This window comes from Vigna angularis, chromosome 2 (genome assembly GCF_016808095.1).
Source record: "Vigna angularis cultivar LongXiaoDou No.4 chromosome 2, ASM1680809v1, whole genome shotgun sequence".
NCBI lineage: Eukaryota > Viridiplantae > Streptophyta > Magnoliopsida > Fabales > Fabaceae > Vigna > Vigna angularis.
In genome coordinates, this window is record NC_068971.1 from 49,069,866 (window position 1) to 49,090,389 (window position 20,524).

The 20,524-nt window shown below is 36.2% G+C and overlaps 1 protein-coding gene across 3 annotated transcripts; it reads right to left on the minus strand.

Moving 5' to 3' along the window:
• Positions 1-5,580: 5,580 nt before the first annotated feature.
• Positions 5,581-17,245, minus strand: LOC108329069 (ribosomal lysine N-methyltransferase 4). Of its 3 annotated transcripts, XM_017563063.2 has the most exons (15): positions 17,067-17,244; positions 16,883-16,980; positions 16,628-16,691; positions 16,412-16,522; positions 16,063-16,122; positions 15,699-15,806; positions 9,676-9,745; positions 8,832-8,872; positions 8,678-8,758; positions 8,187-8,222; positions 7,452-7,535; positions 7,188-7,321; positions 6,579-6,667; positions 6,199-6,347; positions 5,581-5,888 (listed from the first exon to the last, which is right to left on the minus strand). In XM_017563063.2, exons 1-15 carry the CDS (start codon positions 17,160-17,162, stop codon positions 5,745-5,747), a joined length of 1,365 nt encoding a protein of 454 aa, XP_017418552.1. In that variant the 5' UTR covers positions 17,163-17,244; the 3' UTR covers positions 5,581-5,744. The 3 variants fall into 3 exon arrangements, with proteins under 3 accessions (XP_017418552.1, XP_017418554.1, XP_017418555.1); XM_017563065.2 differs by lacking the exon at positions 7,452-7,535 and having other exon boundaries at positions 17,067-17,245; XM_017563066.2 differs by lacking the exons at positions 8,678-8,758; positions 8,832-8,872; positions 9,676-9,745.
• Between the last annotated feature and the right edge of the window lie 3,279 nt (positions 17,246-20,524).

The following is a 20,524-nucleotide window of genomic DNA, read 5'->3' on the forward strand; positions in this document are numbered from 1 at the left end:
CATTAAAAACGCAGAAAGCCAGAAAAGAAGACATTATGTTCCCTATTTAAAAAAATATATATTAAAATCATGGATTCTTGATTATTTTTTTTTCAATCCTGTTTTGGGGAATCTGTTTTCTGTTTACCAGTGAGATACCTTTCGAATTTTGCTTCACTTGACATTTAAAAATAAAATGACGAATCTCCTGTAAGAACAATAAGCCAAGTTAGTCTCTCTTTACAAAAATATGTAATTTTAAATCTAAACTGTTAATCGATTTTTGGTATAGTTTTTTTTTTATCGAAGCTTATTATAGTTTTAATCGTTGCTATTATGTAATTACGTAGTAAAACGGCTTAGTTTGATAAACATTTTTTTTGTTATTTTTAAAATTAATAGTTTTCTTTGAGTTTAAAATATAACAGTTTCATGCTAGGCAAAGCTTTCTCCTTAAAAAAAGGAAAAAGGTGTGTTTGTTTTGTCTTGCTATGAAACGTCGTCGTCATATGCGTACAAATCCAACTTTACATGGGTCCCGCGCCCCAAGAATTGACGTGCCTCGAGTCCACACGCTCCTTATCCGTTATTCATTTCTGCCTCTAATCGTAAGGTCAATTTTATTTATTTATTTCAAATACTTTTCTATTTTATTTAAAAGAAACATCGTTTGTCATCTCTTGCTATGTGTATCGTGTAAAATAATTTAAAAAACAGAAGAAAAAGTGTAAAGTAAATACGAAACCAGTATTTGAAAATTCAGAGTTACTTTAGTTTATCCCCGCTTCCTCTCTATTGCTTTTTTTTTTCATAAATCAATTATACTTAAAAAAAATTACTCAAATAAACTTAATTTTACCCTTTAAAATACATTTTCTTTGTTCTACATAATTGTGCTTCTATTTATTGTTATTTGGATTCAATCGGACACCTACTCAATCATGAAACAAATCCCCTCCTATCACTCGTTATCAATAACTCGTGTATTAATATTAAGTAATTAACGAAAACCAAATCAGAATGGACAACCAAGTTCGTATTGTCAATAACCACACCTACATCACCATTATTGTTCTATGATTTAATTTATTAAAGACATATTATGTTCATTTTTTTTGAGAAAAAGCAAAACTCGAAAAAGAAAAACATTGACTCGGTCATCTATAAACGTTATTGAACTTGATTTTGAATTTGTCAAATACAGAATTTCTGGTCTAGTTATAGCTAATCCCAGTGTAAATCACTGTCTGGCATTAGTTAATCTTCCACAGTATGTAAAAGTAGCGTACACATTTCATATTCATGTTATTTTTAGTAACCATATTATTGAGTGGTTATTTATTTTACATTTTTTCTACGATATTTTCTTACCCCGCCTAACCGTTTAATGCACGAATTAAAAAAATAAATAAAAAGTGATTACAAAGTATATTATTATTAAGATTGTTCTTAAATAAAATAAGGACCAAGCAAATGTTTTGAATCCTGTGTTCCAATTCCATGGTGCTGTCTCAATCTGTGGGAAGAGATTCTAGAAGATTGGCACAAATTAAGGTAGCAGAAACCACGGCACTTAGCATAAATGAAAGTCGTGGTTGTGTAGAGTGAGAGAAACTGAGATTTTGAAAAATTTATGTTTTTTTAGGGTTTCTTGTGAAGAAAGATTTGGTCACCCCATTGGGCTTTGAATGAGTAATATTCAAAAGGTAATAATAAAGTTGAGATGAAGACGCTAGGTGCACATGGAGATGACAGCAAAAACATACACAGAAAGCATTTTTGGTTATACGTGTTCAAATTTGTACCTACACACATACTGGTGGGAGTCAGATAGAATAAAACAAACATCCCAACATTATATGTTATTTGTCTCTAACAATCTGTTTTTAATTTATTATTAATGATCACACGCCACCACCGTTGGTTGTTCTCTTCCGCGTGGCTTGGAAAATCTTACCAAAACCAAATTGGAATTAGCCACAGGTCATCGTATCCACCCTGTATATACCAACCTTTTAGTGGAAAACCAAACTCATTCATTCGTTTTCAACTTTCATAATGAGTTAAATTTGATTGAAAGAATATCTAAGTGTAGGTAATTACTTTCTCCGCCTTGTATATAACGAATATATTTTTTTGATAATATTTTAATATTATCTATATGAATTGATTCAAAATTACTCCACAATCAATAATAATAATCATAAACACCAACATGGACCAATCACAAAATAACACATAAATAATATTAAAATATTGTCAAAATATCATTATCTTATCTCAACATCCTATCACTCTCGAATTTACTTTTTATAACACATTCCAAATCTGATTTTTTTTTAAACAATCACCCCACTTCTATCATGTAATTTTCCAAACACTTTTGATGGTTACAACAAAAAATGATTTAAAAATAAAAAAATTAAATTCAATATAATTGAATGATATTATCTCTTCGAATCTTTTTAACTTCTCTATGATGGGGTCATTTCAAAATGCTAACAAAATTGCTGACATTATACAGTGAAGAAGTTATACCCATATCATTATATAGTATTCAATTGTATTAAATGCAATTCTAACTCTTTTGTACATTACTCCTTTATTTTTATTAATGGTGTTTTTAAATAATGTTTGTTTTTTTATCTGTAAACCACTGTTGCATAGTAACACAGGATTAGTTGTTTTAATTATGTTGGTATTAAAAAAAGTTTAATTATATTAAAACTCACTTTTATCGAGGTAATTGGATTCGCTCCACGAAATTTTGGTTTGCAGCTACTGAATAAAGACTGAAGAATATAAAATTACCATTGCTATTAAAATAGATCACTTCCTTCCTTACTATTATTTGTAGTTAGTTTAGAAATAATAAATTGTGGTCTAGAAATAATAAGTGATATTTAGTAACTTAATTGGCTGTTATAACTATCTCTTTCTTTTGCAAACAATTCTCCGAACAAATCCTCATGTACGAGAGTCCCTATGTAGTTCATTTTCACTATTTATATTGAGTTATTTCTTTTGTATTTCTTCTATTGTCTGCCACTTTGTTAGATAACTGATTATCAAATTATATGTTTTCTGAATAGAAATTTTAGAACTTTATTTTATTTTGTCCATCTCAATTTACTGAAATTAGCCGTTGTACTAACTAACTCAACGACTCCTCTTTTCTTTTCTTTTTTTCATTTTCGTTTGTAGGGTGCTGTTAATTTTGCTTTAATGATGTCACAAATGGAGGGAGGTTGCCCATTTGATTGCAACACCATAACTTTTATTGTGGTGATTAGTAATATAATATTTATGCTTCATTACGTTGATTAAATGTTCTTTTACGTAGCTTTATGTTAATTTTTTTGTATAAGTACTCGTCTAGATTTTTAAAACGTTGTGTTTTGATTAAATTTAACTTATTTAAAACTGTAAATTAAAAAATTTCACCTAAGATGACAAACTCTATCACTTAATTAAAAATTGTTCAGTCAACAAGTCATGACATAGAGTTTTTAATGTCATCCAGCTAACTTAACAGCAAGGTCTAAATTGAGTTAATTTTTCACAAAAAAACAACAAAATTGAAATCAATTAAATACGATAATATATTTTTAAATATTTTTCATTATTATATCATTATTTTTAAATATTTTTCTAATATAATTATTATTTTATAATAAATTTAATTAGTTACAACATTTTATATAACATATATTACACTTTATATGAAACAACAAGATAAATGGTACTGGACTGAGGCCCAAAAGCCCATGACAGAATAAGGAAACCCTAAACCTCGCCAAAAAAAACCCTGAGTCTCACCAAACTCTAATCATATCCATATTTGAGCAGCATGAGTAAGATAGCGGCGCCCATCACAACGCAGCATTTAGCATGCTACCAGTAAGAGAACTTAGAATTACCAGGATAAAACTATACTCCATCAACGAATTATGAGTCGCAAGAGTAACAATGCCAACAATATGGAACCCTTATCGCGAGTCACAAGGGATGAGAAGCTGATTCACATTAGAAGTTTATAATCTCTGTTGTCTTTTGGATTTGAAGAAAAGTCACGTGAACTCGCCAACTCGCTTGTCGTGAGTTTAATCGAGTTTACCGACGAATTTAACTAGTTCGTTCCAAAAATGAGTTTACTACCAAATTAATTCGAAAGAAAGATGAGTATAGAAATGTAAACTGGAACAACTCTACGAGTTGAATTGCAAATTTAATAATGACTAATAAGATAATTATATAGACGAATCTTTGAAAAAAAAATAAGAAAGACAAAAATATTTATGAATGAAATATGTATTCAAATTTCATTCACAAAACAAAGTACATGTTGATAGTGATACATGAAGACCAAAGTCACACTTTATTAAAACATAAATGGATAATCTGATATGTTCAGAAAGAACAGTTTCCCCAATCATGCTTTTTCTCCCAAATCTCATTATCCCAACTATGATAAATGGCATCTGTTCTCATTGACCAAAAAGTTCTTTTATTACCACCTGCTACCTTAGGATCATACACATCTATGTCAACACAAAACTTACCATTACCTTTCTTCAGTGAAGCTTTTTTGGGTTCATAATTTTTGTACTTCTTGTATGGCTCTCCTGCTACCAGTTCCACTTCTCCCTTTTCAAAGTTACTCACAAATGATAATCTATCTGTTTCTTCTCCCATATCCTTCTCCATCCAAATCAACAGTGTTTTGCGGATGGGATCATAATTGAAATCAGGTTCATAAACCATACCAGAATTAACAAAAGGACTCAACAACAACACAGCAAAAACCACCAAAGCTGATACATGCATTGAATTTGACATTTTGTTTCTGATTTTTCTCCATTCTCACCCTTGCACCATTCTATTATATAAACAATCAAATTTTAATGCAATAAATAATTTTCAATTTTAAATTTAGTTTTCTTTCACTATTTTCCGTGATTGTCATTCCCACATTCATTGCACTTATATATTTTAATGCAGTAAATAATTTTCAATCTTAAATTTACTTTCCTTTCACTATTTTATTACTTTAATGCAATATTGCCAATAATACATACGGTATTGTTTCTTTGCTTCTAATTAAAAGAACAGAGGAAGTATATAATTGGAAAAAACTTTCATGCAGTTCTCTGATTAAAGTTACAAATTTATTTTCGTATTTTGTATTTTATTAAATACATTATATATTAAGTAAAATTGTAAATATTATCGGACAAAACATACCACACTGATGTTACTGTATGAGGTTTTTCCTTATTCTCCCTCCCACATCATTCTATTATGTATAGCTTGAAACTTTAACTTTTTGACCTTTTCGACTTAAAAAATAGAAAATGGAAAAAAAAATGGAAAACCTGTAGCAGAAGATCGTGAGAACAAACCGTAAGAAACACTTTAACATTACTTTTTATTTTTTAATCAACTTCATAATTAAGGAATTAACGGTTAAATTACTTGTCAATAGAAGCAGAAAATCTCATAAATTAATATCTCTAATTTAGCAAAGAATCGTTCCTCACTTGGAAATATCTTCCTCATTACTATAAATTTGATCTATCGATTTGCAACCTCATTCATTAATTTGTAACAACTCATTTCAATCGAGAATCAATTAATGGTAAGAAAATGACAACTACAAGATCGAAAGAATACTTTCAAAGGTTGCATGCATTATTGTCAATATTCTGATACTTCGTTGGCGCCAACAATACACTCCTGTGGCTGCAGCCAGTAACTAATGACTATCAAGTCAAGGAGACACAGTAGTTCTCCAGCCAGGCAGAAGCAGATTTGAGAATGCGAAGCTCACCATGTAGGAGATCTTGAGCCATTATTCTTCTAACAGGAAGTCTTTCACAAAAGAGAGGGCTATGACAAGAACCCAGTGACTGTACAACAGTGTGAAAAAAACATATTATATCAACGGTAAAAACAGTAAGGCCTTTGAATAAATTAAAAAAAAAATGACAAATGAAGCAAGCATTTTCATACTCTTTATATTTTTATTAGCTTAACAATCTCAAAATATCAAATATTATAAAATGGTCCCGGCCCACCCAAACACTTTTTCTCTCAACTTCCTACTGATTCTGTAACCACCATGTTTGGATGTTTAAACCAACCATACAGATATACATACAAACATGAATACACACACATATATATATAGAGAGAGAGAGATGAAGTCCTAATTTTTACCATAATAATCGCATTGCGCTCCTCAATTAATTGGATGAATACTGATAACAACATCAGGTGTGCTTGTATCTCTCTGCTGATATCCTTTAAAGGGCGCCTAGCCAGCCTTCCATCATTTTGAGCAGCTTCCTCGACCAAATCGTCAAGTTCTGATTTTTTTCATCAGTAAAAGTTCCCAAGTGTACCAGTTTTTTTGTGGGAAGAAATGTAACCATTATTGCATTAGTAAAACTAAATAAACGAGATTTTAGATGCGTTCTTTGATAAAAGTTAATACTGTTTCGGCATAGCTTGTATAACAAGTGTGCCATTTTCTTGGTGGGAAGAATTGTACACATTATTGCATCAATAAAACTAAATAAACAAGATTTTGTGCGCACCCTGAGATGTGGCACAAGAAAGAACACGAGCAAGCGCACGAAGTGACTGTGGAAGACCCTTCCCTTTTCCTCTATCCGACTTCACCTCCCTACATTATTACAGCCTCCATCAGATAGCCAAATACTACCAAGTATATTATAAGAAAAAATTTAGTGAAACCATACCAGAAATCCTACATTATCAAACAAAAATATATGGAAAAAGGTTCAACTGTTTGTATGCACATTTCATGCAGCGACTCAAAATGGGTACAAGTGACGGTGCCGTGACTCGTGAAGTGAAACATGGAAAATAGATCAAAATAATATTGTAAATTAACCATTGAAGATAAATAGGTTGGGATATTGTATGTGCCCAATATGGTCTTAAAAAGGAAGGTAGAAGCAGATGATATATATCCATTGCTTTGCTTTGCTGAAAGTAAGCACTGTATTCATGAAAGTAAGCACTGTATTCATGAGTAACAAGGGCAATTTGGATCCACAAAGCAAAAAGCATTCTATTATGTCGGTAAGAGAACCCGATACCAAGAATCATCATACAAAAATTGGATTTTACTATCTAAATGATTCCGAAAAACAAATAACAAATTAGGAATCGGTACAAACTTGATACTGAAGGTATTCACAGGATATGTCAAGTCCTCCATATCTTCAGGATGAGGTACAATGTTTCGTTGCAAGAGTTCCAACTTCATGTCATGCAAAGGGTCATGCTTAGGTACATCAAACTGGACCTTAACCTGGGAATTGTTACCATTATCAATCAAGGACAGCTGATACAATCATAAAAAAATAAAGCAACAAGCCAGAGGACCAAAAAAACATATCAGCTCACATTCTATGACTACCGATCCAATTGCAAGGATATACCTGATCGTAAATGTTGTATGGAATTGAAAAACCAAAGTCCAGCAGTAGTGTAGCATTTGAAAACTTTCCATATCTTATTAGGACCTAAAACCAATAAGAAAACCCCTAGACCCATGTGAAAAATTTTACAATTGAGAACCAATATGCCTCATTAAATTCAAGCCATTAATACATTAACTAAAATTTACTTAAGTCTATTCTTTTTACGAGAAAACCAAACATATTAAAGTGGATGATTGCTTTATTAGAGATAAAATTCTTCCTAGTTGTATGGTGACTAGTTACACAATCTGACATTTTCACAAGTTTAGGGGGCACAAATTGAGTCTATTTTTAACAAACTTGGGGCTTATAATTCATAAGCTCCAATTTGAAAGGGAAATGCTAATATATAATAGATCATATACTCATTTTGTAAATGTATCTTTACCAATCTATCTACTACATGTGCATATGTGTATGTGCAGTATATTGCTGTAACCCTTTTACTAAGATAATAAAATCATTTTTCACAATATTTTCTCTCTTTTCTTAAATGTTATAGAGCAAACTAGTAATGCTAGTTGTTTAACAATCAAGGAACCAAAAAGAGTCAAAGATGAACTTTTCAGGAATGGTGTCACTGATTAATTCCATTGAATAAAAGAAGGAAAAAACTGAAACCTAAATTTTTTGTAATAAATTCCAGCTCACGAAAACTTAACAATATAAATTGGTAACACAATAGTCAATGACCTGTTCACCAGGGGCATAGTCACGATCAGCAATAATCTGCACAGAATTGCAAAATTAAATTAAAATTCAAGTGCATGAGTTTAAAAGCGTGTGTGTGCATGTGTTGGATGTAGTTTTTCTCATTTGATTTGGATAAAGAGTCTTATTGCAGCAGGACTTTGCTACTTGAATACTGGACCTGATTATCAGTTCATGCTTTGCATTTTATTTTTATTTTTTTGTTACTTTTAAAGATTTGTTCTGTAAGTACACCAAAATATAACTCCATACCATACATAATGGGACAAAGAGTGGAAATAAAAAAGAAAAATGGACTGAGAGATAGAGAGATATCAAACTTCTGAGCATTGTTTGTCTTAGATACAAGGCAATAACTAGTGGTAGACTAGATACAGTAACCATTTTAATCAAGCTCCAATAACCAATGATAGACTAGATACAAGGCAGGAATGTGTGCGTGTGTGTCTGAGAGAGAGAGAGAGAGATCAAACTTCTGAGCATTGTTTGTCGTCATCACTCATTACAATTGCTTCTGAAAGTCCATCATGGTTTAAGAAATCTGCAAATGGAATCTATAAAAATATTAAAAAACTAATTACGGACCAACCATAAAATATAATAGAAGTCTACATACAGTAGCAATACCAGAGCTAAACCCTTTGTGCTTCCCCATGCTCGAGAACCAACTGGAAACTCAACATTAAAGTGATCACAAATAGAACTAAGAATGGGTTTCATATTCAAATCAACATAATAATAAACGAGGTTTATCAACAACTTTCAAAATCCAATCAGAGTAAAAGATCAGGCAGCTTATAAAAGATCAAAAGACCATCAGCTACAAAGACTCAAAATCCCCAGCATCTATTACAGGAAGTCTCTAAGGAATAACCAAAGAAATGCCCAAACAGAAGCTACATGGACTAAATATTACACGCAGTGACAATCCTGCCCCTTATGCCAAACAGCGCTATAGATGGTGATCGAGAACTTAAGTAGATTATGGAAAAATAATTCTCAAAATTATTCTGATCAGACTGTATAATCAAATGTTTGACGAAAGATAAATTAAACCAGAAACTAGGATAATATTGGGTCGTTTTCTCATTTTAATTGTTGAACAATCAGATAAATCTGGAATGAGACAGTCAAAACACAAAATGAGAGATGTCAAGAAAGAGTAAGAAGAAATAATAATAATACACAATAAGCAAAACATCAATAGTTGAGAGTGTTTTACAAAACAGGTTAAATCTTAACAACAAAAAGTAAACCATACAGCCACCTTCAAAACTAATTATCAAAATTATCAAACTTATTATAGCTAATGCTATAAAAACAAACTTGAATTAACAACCCTCAAATTGACCAAAGTCAAACTTACATGCAGTTCCTTCGTATTACCACACATGAAAGATCATATAAAATCATTGTACCCTATGAAGTGAACACACAATGAAAGCACAAACTTTGCAAGTGTTTGCTCTACCTAGTGTGCATGCATGCATGAAGTCCTTGAAGGTAAAATCTTCAAAACTCATATCGAAAGATTCAAAAACCTGAATTAGGAGGACAAATTCAATATAATCAGTCTCCAAAACAGCAAACTTAATTTATTTAGCCACTCATATGAGAATAATACTTTGACCCGAACACCTATTGCATTGTAAAAGAAAACAATAAATTTATTTACTCTGACAGATAAAAGCTTTTGAGTTTCTATTGATAAAAGTACTCACTTCATTATTCTCATGACTTCTCATAAACCAAAAGAAGCTAATGTTCTTCTGTATAGTTTTTGGGATTTTAATTCCCCTCTATTTTGTAACAAGGTTTCTTGTCCTATAACATTTTCTCCAAAGCAAAATATGTTTTGCTTTATCCCAAGATAGATGATAATAATAATAAATAAAAAATAAAAAATAAAAACTGGAGTCAACTGCATACTTAAAATTAAAAATGAAATGACATACTAACTGTTAGGGATTTTGGTAGGAATTCTAACACACGCGCAGTCTTACTCTCACGAAAACCCCAGTCACCGAATAAGGAATGAGAAAAGAGTATGTATTCACCAGAAAGGAAACTATTATACAAAGCATTCCAGGAGCATAACCTCCTTCACCAGTGCTAAGACCGGTCACAATTCAACAAATGTCTAACCCCCCGTCTGATACAACAAAGAGGTCCTTATATAGGCCTCTTTCCCCCCAAAACCCCTTAACTGTCTTGCAGTTAATTCCCAACTGACTTAACTGTCTCACAGTTAAGTCCACTCCCTTAACGGCCTCTCCCGTTACATCTTCTGTTTCCCCTTTTTTCTCTCATAAACCCTCCATTCTCTAACATTACTCCCCTCCTGAAAACCGACCTTGTCCCCAAGGTCAAACTCGGGAAATTGTTCCTGCATCAAACTCCGATCCTCCCATGTTGCACTGTCTGCCCCTCCATCTTGCCATTCAACTAAAACCTGTTCACGTTGTTCCTCCTCATGCTGCTGGACCCTTCTATTCAACACCTTATTTGGCCAGCATGTGTATCCCCCGACTTGCAAGTCTGCTGGCAGCTCAGCTTCCACCTGCTTTGTCCCAATCGCCAACTTCAACTGGGACACGTGGAAAACCGGGTGAATCCTGGCTGTCGCTGGTAATTCTAATCTGAATGCCACCTCCCCTATCTTCTGGATCACTTTGAACGGCCCATAGTATCTAGCCTTTAACTTCGAATGCAATTTTACCGTCATAGACGTTTGTCGGTGGGGCCTTATCTTTAAAAATACCCAATCATCTACCTTAATGTTTATCGGCCTCCTCTTACGATTTGCTTGCTTTACCATCGCGTCTTGCGCCTTCGATAAATGGTATCGCAGCTGCTGTAATGCTTCATCTCTTGTATGTAATTCTTGAGCTACTGCTTCTACCCTTGTTTCCCCCGGAATAAACCTTGCCAGCGACGGAGGTGCCCTCCCATAGACCGCTTCAAACGGGGTACATTTGGCAGCTCCTTGATAACTGGTGTTGTACCAGTATTCTGCCCATGGAAGGACCACGGCCCATGTCTTAGGTTGCTCGGAACAGAAGCATCGTAAGTATCCCTCCAGCACCCTATTCAACACCTCTGTTTGGCCGTCCGTCTCCGGGTGGTATGCTGTGCTCATCCGGAGATGGGTTCCCTGCATCTTAAACATCTCGCTCCAAAAGGCACTGAGAAATAAAGGATCACGATCACTCACTATGGTCTTGGGAATCCCATGAAGCTTCACTACCTCTTTTACAAAAGCTTCCGCGACCGTTCGGGCAGTATAGGGATGTCTGAGTGGTATGAAGTGCCCGTATTTACTCAGTCGGTCGACAACTACCAATATAGCGTCCTGGCCCTTGGATTTTGGGAGTCGCACAATAAAGTCCATGCTGATGTCCTCCCATATAGCTTGTGGAATAGGCAGTGGTTGCAATAATCCCTGTGGGGACGCCGTCATATATTTGTGTTGCTGGCACACCAAACAGCGACTGACATACTCCGTCACTGATTTCTTCATCCCTTCCCAGTACAGCGACTGTGCCAATCTCCGGTAAGTTCTATAGACCCCCGAATGGCCCCCCGTCGAGGTGGTGTGAAACTCCGCCAACAATTTCTGTACCCACTCGGACTGTGCCGGAATAACCAGCCTCCCCTTGTAGTGCAATCGTTCATTCTCAAGGGTGTATGCCGGGTATTTGTTGGGATCCTGGAGGACTCCTTCTCGAATTTTTTTCAAGTTATCATCTTCCTCCACTTCTCGCATCACATCCGGAAAATCTTTCCAATACGGTCTGATTATCCCCATCAATTCACCACCCCCGTCATCCCCTTCAGTCTCATCCTTGTTCTCCAACTCCTCTCTACCTTTCCGTGATAATGCGTCCGCCACCCGGTTACTGGCTCCCGGTTTATACACTATGTCGAAATCGTAGCCGAGCAGTTTGGCTATCCAGTGTTGCTGCGCTTGTGTCGTCACCCTCTGTTCCAACAAAAACTTTAGACTTCTCTGATCCGTATACACCACAAATTTGTGACCCAACAAATATGGACGCCAATGTTGCACCGCCAGGGCCACCGCCATCAACTCCTTCTCGTAGATCGACTTGCCCAAGTTCGCTTCCGATAATGCTTTGCTAAAGTAAGCGATTGGTCTCCTTTTCTGGGTGAGCACCGCCCCAAGTCCCGTGCCCGACGCGTCGCATTCTACCTGGAAAGGTAGCGAGAAATCTGGCAACGCCAACACCGGTGCTGTGGTCACCGCTATTTTTAATCTTCCCATCGCTTCCCGGGCAGCCTCCGTCCACACAAAATTCCCCTTTTTCAACATCTCAGTCAAGGGCTTGGCTATCTTCCCATAGTCTCGGATAAATCGCCGGTAATATCCGGTGAGACCCAAGAATCCCCTCAACGCCTTCAGAGTTTTTGGCTCCTCCCACGCTATTACCCCCTCTATTTTTTCCTGATCCATCTGGACCCCTTCTCCTGATATGACGTGCCCCAAATATCTGATCGTCTTCTTCCCAAACTCACTCTTCTTCTGATTTGCCACCCAGTGATTTTGCTGTAAGCAGCTCAACACTTGCTCCACGTGTTGTAAATGCTCCCCCCAGGTTGCACTGTAGATGAGTATGTCGTCAAAAAAGACGAGCGCGAATCTCCGCAAGAATGGTCCAAGGAGGTCGTTCATGGCGCTCTGGAAAGTGGAGGGGGCATTTGTGAGGCCGAACGGCATCACAAGGAACTCATAATGTCCCAAGTGAGTGCAGAACGCCGTTTTCTGCACGTCCTCCTTATTCATCCGAATCTGGTGATACCCAGCCTTGAGGTCCACCTTTGAAAAATACTGTGCGCCCTGGAGCTCGTCCAGCAGCTCTTCTATCACGGGAATTGGAAACTTGTTGGGAACCGTGGCGCGGTTGAGCGCTCGGTAATCTATACAAAACCGCCAACTCCCATCCTTTTTCTTGACGAGGATGACCGGGCTTGAATATGGACTTACGCTCGGTCGTATAATCCCTGCATGCAGCATGTCCGTCACTTGGCGCTCGATCTCTTCCTTCATGACGTGCGGGTAACGATAGGGACGTACGTTCACGGGGTCGGTTCCTTCTTTTAACGTAATCCGATGCTTCTCTTTTTTATTAGGTGGCAACCCGGTGGGTTCCTGAAATACCCCTGCATGTCTTGTTAAAATGTCCTCCAAGTCCCCGTTCGGCTCTTCCGCCCACTCTTCTCCCTCTACTTCCTTCGCGCTCGTCCTCTCGCCCTCCAAACTCCAGACGAACGCCCAAGCCTCCACCTCACTCAACTTCATTAACTTCTCAGGTTCGACCACCCTCTTATCCAACTTCGGATCGCCCTTAACAACCACCCTTTTTCCTGCATGGTCGAACGCCATGGTGGACTCCCGCCAGTTAAGGGTAATCTCCCCCAGCTTAGCTAGCCACTCCACGCCTAGGATCATGTCGACACCTCCCAGGTCGAACAAGTAAAATTTTTCCCCTATCGCAACTCCCCCCATGTCGACCACTACCTTCGGACAACATCCACTGGTCCTTTTCTTACGTCCGTCTCCCAGACTCACCTGGTAGGGAGGGGTGTCCTCCTGTGCCAACTGTAATTCCTCCACCAACCGTCTACTCACAAAGTTGTGGCTGGCACCACTGTCAATCAATATCAGCACGTCTTTTCCTCCCACTTTTCCCTGCAACTTCAATGTTTTAGGTTGCGTCAGTCCACCAGCCGAGAACGCTGATAACTCCATGCCGGGAGGTTCTGGCTCTACATCTTCCCCTTCCACATCCTCTTCTTCATCTTCGGCCAGTATCACCACCCTTAAACTCTTCTCCGGGCACTGGTGCCCTGGGCTAAATGGCCCCCCACATCTGAAGCACCTTCCTTCTTCTCGACGTTTTAGAAACTCAGGATAGGGCAGGTTTCTTGAGCTTCTTCCACGGCCATCACTTCCTCTGTGCATTCCGCCTCTCACCAGACCGCCTCCCGTAGTGCTGTCACGTCTAACGGACCCGACACTCTCGGTCGGGGTCGTTCGCATCGTCTGGCTCTTCGGCGGATCGGTTCTTACCACCCCTGTTCCACCTCCTGTCGTTCGTCCCCATGATGGCGGGTTCCTGGATGGCGTCCACCCCATCAGACCTAGCCCTCGTAGAGCCTCTTCGACGTCTCGTGCTAGTTTCATAGCCGTCATCAAGTTTCGTGGGTCGTGGGGTCTCACCTGGCATCGCAATTCCTCCCGTAAGCCCGCCAGGAAGTATCCCAACAACTGGTCGTCCGAAAACGCTTTCGTCTGTCCGGCCAGAGCTTCAAATTCCTTCACATATTCCTCCACCGTGGCTGTTTGCTTGATCGCCGCCATCCTCTCAAAAATTCCGCCCCGGTATCGACTTTCGAATCTGATCAACAACGCTTCTTTGAGCCCCTCCCATGTTCGGTCGCTCGCCTTTTCCTTCCAAAATTTAAACCAATAACCGGCGCTTCCCTCCATACTGATGTGAGCCAGTTCGATCTTCTCCGCCTCCGCCACCTTCTGTATCTCAAAGAATTTTTCGGCTCGAGTGATCCAATTCAACGGATCGGCTCCTTCAAACGCTGGTAACTCCACCCGTCGCCTCCAATTCGGTGGGTTCTCTGATCGTTCTCCTTCTCTTTCTCCTTCGGCTCCATCGCGCCGGCCACCCCCATTATCATTGACTGAACCATTGCTCCCGTCAGAGCTCTCCCCGTTTGGCTTGCTTCGCACACCCATCAGCCGTAACAGTTCTTGGATATCTTTACGCATCGCTATCGAGTCTTGCCGGTTTGCCGCCGACTCCGCCTTCAACCCGTCAACTGTCATCTCCAAGTGTTCCATACGTCCTTCAACTACGTTCATTTTTCCTTCCATTCTGTTCTCCAGAGCATGTAACTTTCCCTCCATCGCGTTCTCTCTCCGATTGCGATCCGGCAGGTCGGACCACTTTGTTAGGGATTTTGGTAGGAATTCTAACACACGCGCAGTCTTACTCTCACGAAAACCCCAGTCACCGAATAAGGAATGAGAAAAGAGTATGTATTCACCAGAAAGGAAACTATTATACAAAGCATTCCAGGAGCATAACCTCCTTCATCAGTGCTAAGACCGGTCACAATTCAACAAATGTCTAACCCCCCGTCTGATACAACAAAGAGGTCCTTATATAGGCCTCTTTCCCCCCAAAACCCCTTAACTGTCTTGCAGTTAATTCCCAACTGACTTAACTGTCTCACAGTTAAGTCCACTCCCTTAACGGCCTCTCCCGTTACATCTTCTGTTTCCCTTTTTTCTCTCATAAACCCTCCATTCTCTAACACTAACCTAGGTAAAAATATGTTTTATTTCCAACAAATGGCAGAAACCTAGTGTTGCAAACACAATAGCCTAAAATTTCTAACAATAATAGATTGAGTCACAACTTAAACATTTAAAAGTAGATAATGATAAAAAGTACTTACACGCTTGATTGTCAAAAAATCCTTTTCAATTTGAGATTTATGGTCAATAGTTTCTTGATAAACTGAACTTGGATGAATCAACTCCAACTCACTTTCATTCCAAAATACCTGGTCAAAACAAAAAGGCTCAAAAATCAACCCACAGTAAGTAAAGACCTTTATGACTATTCTCCAAGTCTAAAAACTGTATACAAAGTAGGTATTAACTATTTCAAAAGAATAATTGCGGAAACAAACTAATAGTAAGAACTATTTCAAACCCTAAAATTGGTACATGAGCAAAGTGGCCTTTAATTCCAGAAAAGAGAAATAGATTCTACAGAAATACCATAAATTAGAAGAGACTTTTTTTCAAAAAACTTACCGTATTGTGTTGCTCCCCTTGCTGCGGAAGATGGCTGATATAAGGATACCATTCAGAACCCTATCATTCAGACAAAGATGTTATAGATTTAGTTTGCTCTAAGCTAACTATGTCACAAGTCTCAAAGAATAAATTGGTTAGCTGGCTTCTATAGATTTTCTCTTTAACACATTGTTTTTCAGTTTCATACTTTTATAGTTTACCCTGTCTTGATGTATTTCGTATTAAATTAAAAGAACTCTAAGCTAAATATAGCTATACAAAATTATATCTTATTTTACAAAAATTGAGCTCAAAAGCTCCTAAAATTCAGATGAAAATCATATCGAAGCAAAGTAATAAGGTTTACCTGACCCATTTTCTTCTCAACGAGAATAACAATAGCAAGTTTCGCAATATTTCCCACTTCCTCACCGATCAAAGATTTGATTTCAGGAGGAAGATTATCAGCAGTAATTTGCTGCAAAACCAATTATGAATACCGTCAAGAGCAAGCGGTCATTGCGACATGTGTAAGTAGTGGCATAACATAACATTCGAGCACAACTTAGAATGCGAAGCATACCACTCTGTAAGGAACCTTTAAAATGCAATCTCCAGTTTGTATTGTCTTGGAAGCAAACAGAGACCTATCAAGGGACACGACAAGAGAGTCAAAAAATGTTATAATAAACTATAATATAGTGAAAAAAAAAATGCTTCGACATTTCATTTTGAGTTGTGAAGAATCTTATCCTGGAACAAGTGACCCCAAAATAATTGCCAATGTCATTTGAATTTTGTAACAATAATAGTCTACAATTGAACGAGGAAGACGAACCTTCCATAAGAAGATTTGCCGATGAAAAGTGAGGAAGAAACTGCAGATTCAGCTTTCCGCTCCAACCACGGCAAAAATTCGTGACAATTGGCAGAAAACTAGTGTTCGGGTGAGGGGAAAAGGATTGAGAAAATAATGAAAATGATTTATTAATTTAATACAGAAAGAGGAATTTGAAGTGAACCTGAGGTTTTGACAGAGAGAAAGAACAGAAGCTAAGGTGGAGACAACGAAGAGACCGCCGCAAGCTTGCAGTTACTGTGCGAGCTCGAAGTGGCATTGCTCGACTTCGAATGGCCGCGTGTCGTTACCATACGAAGTGGTTGACCCTGCCCTCTCCCTAGCTCACTCACTCTGCTGCAAATGCATTCAGTCCATTTTATAATCTGATGATTCCATTACACTTGTGTTATTCTTGATTTTGTTCTAATCATTTTTAACATAATTACATTTCCTATAAATTATTTACAAATAATAGTTTAAGTAGAGTTGTCAAATAAGCTAATTTGTCTCATTATATATTGAAAAAATAAATTGAAATTTTGATAGATTTAATTTTGAGATTGATTTCTTAAAAATTTGATTTATTTGAGTTGAATTTATATTGATTTGACTTCACTCGTTAATTTATCTAATTTTGTTTTATGTTTGGAATTTAAGTAATTTTGTTTTATGTTTGGAATTTAAGATATTTTTGGATTGTATTTTGTTTATATTATATATTTTTTTATTTTAAATTGTTTTTAAAATTTAATATTATAGTAAAATTTATTTAAATTTGAATTAGAAAGAATTATTATTTTTTTTAATTGAAAAAAAAAACTTAACAAGATTTTGAAATTTTGTGAGTTCAGATTTCAAGATCCTATGAGTTTCTTAAACTGAATTTTAAAATTTAGTGAGATTCTAAATCGAATTTTAGTATTTGGTAGATTCTTGAACTGTATTTTAAAATCCAATGTTTTCTTATAAATCATATTTCAAAATTTGTTACTTCTTAATCACTATATTTTAATAACTTTTTTTAACAATTTTTTGACAACATGTCACTATTTTATTGGTCTTTATATTTGAAACAAATCAATCACACACGTTAGTTTTTGTAAAAAAATTGTCAAAATAAAGTTGTTAAAAAGACAATTTTTTCTTTTGTTCTTTCAAAATTCAGTAATTAGTAAATCTATTCATCCTATGTATTTCGAAATTAGCTGAATATGTTTGCAAATCAAATTTCAAAATTCAATATATACAAAATATAATAAAAATAAAAATCAAATTTCAAGTCCACATGAATGAAAAGTAAAACCAACAAAAACGAATAAAATACGTGTATATGAACAAAGACGAATGAAAATAAATGGAATTTCAAAGGAGATGAACAAAAATAAAGGAAATCAAATCAGAAGAAGTTGAATCCCATTAAAAGAAGAACACGACGAAAGAAGAGAGAAAACCTTATTGTTTCGAAAATGACTTGGTGGTGCAAGGTCTTAGTAAATATATCATTCTGCATAATAAATACATTTGGTAAGCTCTAAATACTATTTATTTTATTTATATAATATTTTATACATATTTCGAAGGGACATATTTAGCATCACAATATTTAGCATCATTGTAAAATTTGGAGGTGTAAGAAGAAAAGCTCCAAATCTCAAGTTCTCTGTTACCTGAAAATCCAGGTCCAGAACTTAGATCAGGCCTAGCCCTTATTCGATAGGCTCAAGTGCTGTCTTGTTTCCTCATCCAATTGCAGCACCTATTACAGACAATTTATGAATTAAACTGTTTCAAAACAATTATCTGAAATGTGTTTATTATTACTAATTTATTCAATTAGTTTGATATTTATAAAAATGTTAATTAAGATAGCTTAAAATAATTTATTTAAAAAAAAGTTTAAACCCTCGGATGGTCCTCGTATTTTTTTTTCGGTCTCAATTGGGTCATATTTTTTGTAAAAATGAGCCAATTTTATCCTAACCGTTAAGTGCTCTCAGACGGTGTATGTTTTAAATCACCTTCCACGGCACCGATGCTTCACCATTACATTTCACAAACATTGATGTGTTCATGTTGCATTTGAAAGTGAGACCAGAAGAGAGAGAGAAATAAGGGAATTATTCACGGATCATCTACAAACATTAAATTAATGTTACTTTAAAGTTACAATTATATCAATTTTTCCTTTGGGTCTGGATATAGTTTGGGGCTCCATGTTTGATTTTATTTATGGTGCTTAATATTATTGACAGGATGATGAGGTGGGAGAAGAGGGGCGTTGGATTTGTTGGCGGAGAGGCAGTTCCAGTCCTTGAAGATCTCCTTGCAGGTGTGGTCGTAAGTTGGAATTCTGGGAGGATGAGTGATCCATTTTCCGTCGGAGAAATTGAAGGAATCTTGGATGTGTTTGTGGAAGGTAGGAAGAGAGTGGGCTATGGAAGGGGAGGAGGTGGTTCTGAATTGGGAGAGAAGGAGGAAGATGGAAGTGAAGCAGAGAAGAGAGAGAAGAGGAAAGAGAAGAACTTTCTTTTTGGGGCTTTGCGAATAAGCTTCCCTTCTGGCCATTCCAATGCCAGATGAGCTAACCTCCTTCATCCTTCTGCATCTCGCTTTTTCTTCTTTCTTCTCTCCAACTTTTGCAGTTGTACCATGCCATCAAAATATAAAATACAGCTCAGTTAAACTTAACGCCGTTAAAAGCACTTAACGGTTAGGGTAAAATTGACTCATTTTTACAAAAAATATGACCTAATTGAGACCGAACAAAAAACGATTACCCATTTGAGATTCCCATATAAATACGAGGACCATTCGAGGATTTAAACTTAAAAAAAATCAGTTTTTAGTTATAAGTTATTCTAGTTAACTTGTTATAATGCATAATATTTAATTCTCTTTAATTATCGTTCCCAATATTTTAATTTATTTATTTTTTATCTTTTAATATTATTATCATATATATATATATATATATATATATATTCAATTTTACATAAACAAACATATTTTTAATATAAAATTGCAATTAAAAATGTATTAAACAAATTAGTTGCGGATTAGTAGTTGGTGGTAGGAGTTGGGAATGGAAATCAGAGTTACAGATACTTTTATAACATAATTGCAACTTTAGAACAACAAGTCTTACATAAGGCCTTCTGGTTGCTTCTTCTCGGCAACATTGGAGACGAATGCACAGAATAATATAAAACTTTATTCAAAAACGGTCCATCCACACACCTATTATTGTCCACATTACTACATAAGAGTCACAGGTGTTGTTTGCTTCAATTACTCTCGAACTTGCGTGACACTTATATCTGCTCTCACTGGAACACGTATTCCAATCACCATGACAATTGGCAACAGATCAATGAAACTGTCCCATTTATCCTAGTACTTTGTTTTCTATCTCCATTGATTTTGGTCTTAAAAATATAATAAATATATTGTAGTTGTACGGTCACTCTCATTCAAAGTTGGAATACTTGAGATGGGAATCACTTGGATCATTTAATGCTAAATAAGATTCTGACGGAAAGTATTGGCATGTGAAATCACGGAAATCTCAGTTTTAACTTTCATGCTAGTGTGGAAAATTAAACCAGACCACTATGTACAGTTCGACAGATTCAATTATGT

Excerpts from the sequence above, each read along its gene's own strand:
- LOC108329069 (XM_017563063.2), bottom strand. The coding sequence starts at position 17,162 with ATGCCACTTCGAGCTCGCACAGTAACTGCAAGCTTGCGGCGGTCTCTT. Across the intron at positions 16,692-16,882 it reads GGCAAATCTTCTTATGGAAG|GTCTCTGTTTGCTTCCAAGA; the intron begins GTTCGTCTTCCT and ends GTCCCTTGATAG. Across the intron at positions 7,322-7,451 it reads CATACAACATTTACGATCAG|GTTAAGGTCCAGTTTGATGT; the intron begins GTATATCCTTGC and ends AACAATTCCCAG.